Source organism: Vipera berus (assembly GCF_964194415.1).
Source record: "Vipera berus genome assembly, chromosome: 1".
In the NCBI taxonomy this organism is placed as follows: domain Eukaryota; kingdom Metazoa; phylum Chordata; class Lepidosauria; order Squamata; family Viperidae; genus Vipera; species Vipera berus.
In genome coordinates, this window is record NC_138202.1 from 117,754,632 (window position 1) to 117,763,091 (window position 8,460).

The 8,460-nt window shown below is 39.8% G+C and overlaps 1 protein-coding gene across 1 annotated transcript; it reads left to right on the forward strand.

Moving 5' to 3' along the window:
- Window positions 1–959: 959 nt before the first annotated feature.
- LOC308660840 (olfactory receptor 10W1-like) lies at window positions 960–1,883 on the forward strand (the record flags this gene model as incomplete). The annotated part of the gene is made up of 1 exon (XM_081315459.1): window positions 960–1,883. One exon carries the CDS (start codon window positions 960–962, stop codon window positions 1,881–1,883), a length of 924 nt encoding a protein of 307 aa, XP_081171585.1.
- Between the last annotated feature and the right edge of the window lie 6,577 nt (window positions 1,884–8,460).

The window sequence follows — 8,460 nt, forward strand, 5'->3', positions numbered from 1 at the left end:
ATCAAAATTAAAAGGACATTAGTTTTATCACATTAATTAACAATCCATCCATATATTTATATACTAACATTATTTATAATCTTTTATGAAAAATAAATTATAAGCTGGCTCACTTGGTTCTTTTTCTAAAGGATGAAAAAAACTTAAAAGTTTTTTTCTGCTTTGTTGTCATAACATCTCAACATATCTTAGTCCTGTAAATTATTTCTCCTGGAATCATGTTTTTTTTTTTAAAAAATAATAATATAAATTTGCACCTCTACAGGCCTGTAGCAGGAGGTGGCAGGAGGTGACATTTTTCCAGTTGAAAAATCAGTTCCTCAAAATCCACCCCACTTGCCCTGTTGTTTCAAAAGTTCAAAAAGCAGTTATTCAAAAATTATAAAACAACGCTGATATGGAAATGGTCACATGAAACAAGCTTCTGTGATTCTGTGTTGCTTATTTTTTTTGATTATGAATATGTCTTCATGCTATTGCATGAACTGCAATAGCAGCAATCAAGGATTTCAGTAAAAATAACAGACACGGAATCATAAGATAACCATGTGTAGGTGTGTGTTCATTAAACTTGTCAAACAGAAGGATAGATTTGCACCATACACAATAAAAATGGTAAGTCAAGAATACAAAACAGCATTATTTTAGTTTGGTATGAATTTCTATAGTGCTTGGAAGCACTCTTACATATTTTTCCCTTCATTTAGTGCAACTACTAATGTGATACTCCAGAGGCTGTTGAATTCTAATTCTCTCTAACCCATCATCTTCCTGCCCATTGAGGAGGATTCATAGAAACTTCAGCTCAACATTAGAGAACTACACATTGACCTTCACCCTTTTGTTATATCAAACCCTCTGTTTATTTCAGGTATCATGTGCCTTCTATATACTGACTTGATCGCAGATTTTCTTATTTTCTCTTTGGATTACTTTTAGGATAGGGGCAATCATTCTGGATGCTTCAGGAGAACTGTACAGCAATGCTGGATTTTGTGTTTTTGGCTTTCCCCACTCAACCACTGTATCAGTTTTTGCTTTTCTTGGGCATTAGCACAGTTTATGCAATCATAATTACAGCTAACACACTGATTATATTAGCTATCTGGAGGAACCCTCATATGCACATCCCTATGTATTTCTTTTTGGGAGTTCTCTCTGTGATTGAACTCTGCTATACAGCAGCTGTGGTCCCACAGATCTTGGTGACCAGCTTGCAAAACAAGAAGTTCATCAGTTTTAGGAGTTGCTGTGCTCAGATGTTTCTTTTCATTGGACTAGGTAGTGCTGATTGCTTCTTGCTGGCTATCATGGCCTTTGACCGTTATGTGGCTATTTGTAAGCCTTTGAGATACAACTTCATCATGACTCAGCAGCTATGCATTCAGCTAGTAGTTGTCTCACTGATTATTGCTTTCCTGATTTCCCTGATACTGGTATGGCTAGTCTTTCACCTCTCCTTCTGTGCAAAGCTTGGAATTGAACACTTCTTCTGTGATGTGCCCCCTATATACCAGCTCATAAGTAACAAAACTGAAGTCAATGACGTTGGGATACTGTTTTCAGGAATAATGGCCATTGCAGTGCCTTTCATATTGATCTGCATCTCTTATCTTTTCATCACGATTGAAGTGCTGCAGATCCATTCAGCCAATGCTCATCAAAAGATTATTTCTACTTGCTCTTCCCACCTAGCTGTGGTGGCCCTCCAGTATGGTTGTTGCAGCTTTATGTACTTGCGTCCAAACACCAGCTTTTCTCCAAAGCAAGACCAGCTACTCTCCATGGTCTATACTCTGGGCACACCATTACTCAACCCCATAATCTACAGTCTAAGGAACAAAGAGATGAAGGTAGCCCTGAAGAAAGTCCTCAGCCACTGAATTTTTCAAAAGGATTAATTATCCCACTAACTGCTTAATGTCTTGGAGAATGTATGCCCTTAAGACTCTTAAAATCCTGCATAGAAAAATTGCTTTGCATCTGGAGGTGGACTATTTTTCTGGACATTAAGTTTGATAACTTTAAAGAATGACTTCAGGGAAGCTAGACACTGAGGAAAATATTAGGTCATCTATTTTATGCTTTCATGACGGAGTGAATGCACAAATGAAGGCACTAATAGGACAGCATGTGTAGAGCACAGCAATGGGGTCTATGACAATTTGCCGCTGCCAACTTGCCATGACCAACTCATCACAGCCAACTTGCCATGGCCAACTCATCACAGCCAACTTGCCATGGCCAACTCATCACAGCCAACTTGCCATGGCCAACTCATCACAGCCAACTCATCACAGCCAACTTGCCATGGCCAATTTATCACAGCCAACACATCATGGCCAATTCTCCATGGCCAACTCACCACAGGACAATTTGCTGCGGGATAAGACTTACACTAATATCAAAGAAATGGTGGAAAATAATCATTAAAGAAAGGGTGCAAAAGGAGTAAGTTAGTGAAATGTGAATGAGAAAAATTAAAATATTTTTAATTTATTTTAAATAATTAAATTGAATTGTTAAGTTGTCCCGTGGTGAGTTGTCCCATTCCATGGCAGTGATACAGCTCCTTCCTTGTCCTTTGATTTTCTTTTACAACCACTATTCCCAACAGCTCTTTAATTATTTTCTCAGCTGAATGCTCAGACTAAACCAAACTGGTTGGAGGATTTGCAAAGGAGAATAAGGAAGCATTAAAAACAACAACAATGGGATTGGTCTGCCTCACTCATGCTGGCAGAAAAGGCATGCTGTGGGCTGTATCAGTCAAGAAGTTCCTTCTCTGCTGGGGCTCCTGCCCTTTCGAACATCTTACTCGCTTCCCCCAAGGTGAGATCTATTCTGACCTTCTGTAAGGGCCTAAAGGCCAGGCTCTGCCAGTTGGCCTGGGGCCTCAATGGGGGTGAATATAACTCTGGAGGTAGCTGTTAGATTAGAAGACCCCCACCTCTCCCTGTTTCTTCGTGCTCCCTTCTCCTCTCCATCTTTTAATGATAAATTATTAATATATCATTTATTGTTTTATCCCTTTTAATGTGTACTACTTTTAATATTTGTAAGCTGCCCAAAGTTGCCTCTAGAGGAGATGGAAAGCACATAAATTTAGTAAACAATAACAAACATAACATAACATAACATAACATAACATAACATAACATAACATAACATAACATAACATAACATAACATAACATAACATAACATAACATAACATGCATCAACCTTCCTTGAAGCAAGGCAGGGGGCAAATCCTACAGGAATGCAGCTGATGATAGTTTCCATTAGCAGCATCTGTGAATGAGGGCGGGGAGGGTGTTTCAAAAAAAGTCAAATGGCAGGCATGACTGTACATTGGGAGCCCTGCCTCTTTTTATGTGCATTGCATGCCCAACCCCTAAAAACAAGAGATAGGATTTTGTTCAAATAGTTGTGACAGCCATCTTGAATCTCCTGCTGGACACACCTGCTTTCCAGAGAGTTAGTGCTTCATTCCAAGGAAATGGCCACCTGAGGGAGGCATCGTATGGTAATTCTGGATTGTTCTTCTGTTTACTTTCTTATTGAAGCAACTGACACAATAGGAGGACAGCTGGAGTTAAGCTCCAAAGAATCTGTCAGCTCCGATGCTGAGCCTTTTTTCTCAGAGCAAAGTGCTCTGGGCAAAGAGGCCCAGGAGACCCCCTTGTGCCCCAGAGGTAGTTTCTGCAGCCACCTTACCCAGAACACTTTGTTCAGAAGGTAAACCCCTTCAAAACATGGTGCCTGTCGCCTTGGTGGAGCAGTGGGCTAATGCCTCCTTAAGTAACACCAGCAGCCTGCAATTAGTGCAGGTTCGGGTCCCACCAGGCTCAAGGTTGACTCAGCCTTCCATCCATCCGAGGTAGGTAAAATGAGGACCCAGATTGTTGGGGGCAATAAGCTGACTTTGTAATAATGCCGCTTGGGGTGTGTGTGAAAGCCCTAATAAGCAGGCATATACATAGAATGAAGGCTACTGCTAAGCTTGTAAGCCGCCCTGAATCTTCGGAGAAGGGCGGGATATAAATGGAAATAAAATTAAAAAAAACAAAAAAAACAGCACTTGCACTGCCTCCAATGGGAGACTTTGTTTTATCCACTCCTCTCTGAATAATAATTTTATCAGTAGCTGATGGGATATCCTTGGCTGCGCTGCTCCACATGGGCCACAACAGGGGGCGACTCTCCTCCAGGGGGGCTGCTGGTGAACAGGGGGCCGCAGGGGGAGGTGGGGCTGGGGTGACAGCACGCGTGCTCACAGAGAGGGCTCTGAGTGCCGCCTCTGGCACGCGTGCCATACGTTCACCACCACTGTGATAGACCTATTCAAACTGAACACAAATATAATTTCAGAATGACTGTCACACAGAGATCTTGAGAAATATGAAATTAACTTTTAATGATTACCATGTATTTAATTGCATAATGTTTCTGATATTCTGCATGAATTCAACAGAGCTGCAAATGTTTTGCTGCCGATTTTCATTTCTACTCAGTGTCCTATGCATCTCGCTGCAGTATCCAACAATAGTCAACCAACACTGATAGATTCCAGTTGCCCTGATACTGTTTTTGTTGTGGCAATGTCCTTTCACCATTTTCGTCACTGACTCCACCTAGATTTTCAGAAAAGAAACCCTAGTGTGAATGAAAAAAAAAGAATCTTCAGTGACATTGTGGGTCATGGTCTTATATGGTGTAAGAAGTTTGTCAACCAGCTGAATATAGTTTGGTGCTCTGTAGTTGCCAAAAAAATTATCAACAACAGTGGAGACAAAAATAACTTTGTTGAGTCAACAAGTAGTTCATGTACCACATTTTTCTGTCCTGAAACCAAATTTCTTCAGAGTGACCATTTGTTTTTGAGGTAATGTGACTCTCTTGCAAAGCTGTCCCATTCGTATATGTAACAACAGTACCTGGTATATCCAAGTTGCATTTCAAGCAGGACCAAATTTCCTCAATGTCAAAGTAGGTACGATTGTATAAGTATAAAGTCATTTCTAATCGGTCCTTTGACTGGAGTTACATCATTTGCTTAGCCCTCCACGCATTTTCTAGGTATCTTAAGGCTGATCCATACTGAGTGAGGTGCTGGAAAGGAGCTGAAGAGACCTTCATCCTGCAGTGAATTGATTTGGATGACGATGATGGTGATGGTGGTGGTGGGGTGATGATGATATCCCACCTGACTCACTGTGCATTATATTTAAAATGAAACATTTCCCTAATTATCAAAATAATTTATAATCTGGAAAACATTTAGTTCAGTGGGAAGAGCAACCAGTCCAAAAATCATGAGAGAGTAAATAAAATGTGATAGAAAAATTATTCTTTTACAGTTAAAAAGAACATGGATGCAAAAAGGTAATATTATTATTCATTACATTTCCATACTGTTAAACCTTTTAGATTCACAGTGGCTTACAACAACCCTAAGCAAATCACATTGTGCAGTACAATTTTAGAAAAACATTTTTTTCCCAAAACAAAAGATATAACTTATATACCAAATAAACAATAGACTAAAGAGATACAGTTCAAAATGGCACACAACCATCCCCAAAAGCTTTCCACAAGAAAAGACTCTAACTGCTGGAAGACAATCACCCAGAGCAGTGGCCCCCCAACCTTTTGGGCACCAGGGACCGGTTCCATGGAAAGAGGTTTTTCCCTGGACTGAAGTGTGGAGGTGGTTTTGCATTCTGCCTGCATCCTGCAGATGGGGTTTTGCTTGTTTGCACGGACCAGTTTCTTGCATGCCATGGACTGGTTCCGGTCCGTGGACCGGGGGTTGGGGACCCCTGACCCAATGGACCGACTTAGCTTCTAGATGGACGTTATTTCAGATTATAATTTTCAAGACTGAAAAATCATGGAAGCTTCACCTCACAAAATCAGTCTATATAAGTAGCTTTTTCCAAGAGGATCTCTTTGGTTAATTGTAATTGGAGGAGGCAGTTCTGATAAATACAGCATAGGACTTTACGTCATCACTAGCATTTTGAATTGCACCCAGAAACTTGTTGGTAATTCGGCCCTGCAAGATAGTGTAATACGATTGTAGCCATTAGCGCCAATCAATAGGTAGACCACTAAGTTTTGATTGAATTCTAGTTAATGTGGTCTTCAAAGACAAGTCTCCTGTATGTACAGGGCATTCCAGAAATCGAAAGATATAACTATAGTGTCCTGATCTAGGAAGGGCTGCAACTGGAGCACCAACTAAAGTTACACAAAGGGGCTTCTCACCATGGTAGATCTGCCCCTGCAAACCTGCAGAGTCATCCCCTTGAGAGACAACACTTTATCTGAAAAGAACTGAGTTAAACCTGTGTCGTCCCGTTCAGACCCCAATATGTCTAGGAACCAGGACAAGATTTGACAATATTTGCAGTTGGGGCCAAGGTGGCAATAAAAAGCTTGTCACACATAATTTGCGTCTTGTGACCACCACTGAACCCAAAATTTCCATTGCTAAGCAAGACAGTTATTAAGTGAGTTTTGCTCCATGTTATGTCCTTGCTTGCCACAGTTGTTAAGAGAATCACTGCAGTTGTTAAGCTTGAATACAGTTGTTAATGAATCTTACTTTCCCAGTGAGTGTTTTATTTATTTATTTTTATTTTTATTCCATTTATATCCCGCCCTTCTCCGAAGACTCAGGGCGGCTTACAAGCTTAGCAGTAAGTGTGCTTGTCAGAAGGTCACAAAAAGTGATTATATGACCCTGGGACACTGCAACTGTCACAAATACTTGCCACTTGCCAAGCATCCATTTTCTGATCACGTGACAAGGGGGATGTTGTAATGGTCATAAGTGTGAAAAATGGCCATATGTCACTTTTTTCAGTGCCATTGCCTTTTGAACGGTTACTAAAGAAATGGTTGTAAGTTGAGGATTACCTGTATCACCAGAATAATGCACCCTCAAGTGTGCCTTTCTTAATACCGTAGAAGTTAAGTAAAAAAAGGAGCCTTAAAGATCAGCAAATTTATTTTGAGATAATAACATATTATTAATGTTAAAATAATTTTGATGGAGCAGAGGGTTTTTTATGATGCTGAAGTACATTTGTCTTTAGAAATCTATGGAATTAAACAAGCTTACTCTGGTGAAAATGAAAAATGACTGATAAAAAATTTCTAAAGACATAAAGCAAACAGACTAGCTAAGGCTTATAAACACCCACATTGCCTTTAAATTCCCCTTCCGAATCAGATCACTTTGATGAGTTCAGCAAATAGTGAGATCACTATTTCACTTAACTCATAAATCTCACATATTAGTAGAATTATTGTTACTTACATCAGGGGTCCTCAACTCTCAGTCCATGGACCAGTACTGAGCCATGGCATGCCAGCAACCGGTCTGCACAAACAAGTGAAACCCCATCCGCAGGATGCAGGCAGCACACAAAACCACACACACACTCCGGTCCGTGGAAAAATCTCTCTTCACAGAACCGGTCCCTGGTGCCCAAAAGGTTGGGGACCTCTGACTTACATGATAAAGAAGTGTATCACTCTGTATTCAAGAAGATGCAAAGAATGAAACAAGCCTTCCTTTGCGTAAATTTCAATTTCAAGACTAGGTTTCCACAAACAATAAGACAATGAGATATGAAAATTGATGTGCCAGAAGTCTAACAGATTGTTCCTCAGAACAAACATTAACACTAACTGGAAAGCCACCACCTTTACTTTCATATCTGAGCAGATCAGCTCAGACCTAAGGTTCTCATTGCCACAACCAGAACTGGTACTGTAGCTACATCACATGGCAACACCTATAATAGCTAGCACTGTTGCACTTTGGTGATTTCAGCTTTGAGCTTAATGATTTGATTTAGGGGAGTTCATGAAGTGATAAATGTACTACTGGATTTACTTCAAAATACTGTGAGCCTGTCCTAATATATGTAGGGTTCCTATATTTGTTCAGCAGAACGGGACCCAGGACCACTACTCTAAAATTCTGCAGTGGAGACAGTGCTGATCATAAGGCATGCAATGATGTTATGACGCTATTGTTTGCAGTGTTTGATATATTTCGGTTCTCAAATTTGGAGTAATTTTATTTTCCTGATGAAACACCTAGGATTCTCTTTGGAAAAGAAAAAAATAGGTTATAAAAAGTAACATAAAAATGTTTTCCTGCCACTATTCTAATAGTTTCTCATTTGGCAAAGCTATTTTCCTGGTAACAATTTTGCATAAATGACAATACTGTGAAATGTTTCAGCATCTGTAAAAATGGCACTCAGATTTAAAAGAATCTCCAGCTAAAATTAAGCAGTCACTTCCATTCTCCATTTATAATCCCAAGAAATTGAATAAACAAGAGGGATATTATTAGTGATTCCGAACTAATCTTGCTTTCTCTTAGCTCTTTCCAAAACCCGTAATATTAATATGAATGCTTCTTTTATCGCTGATG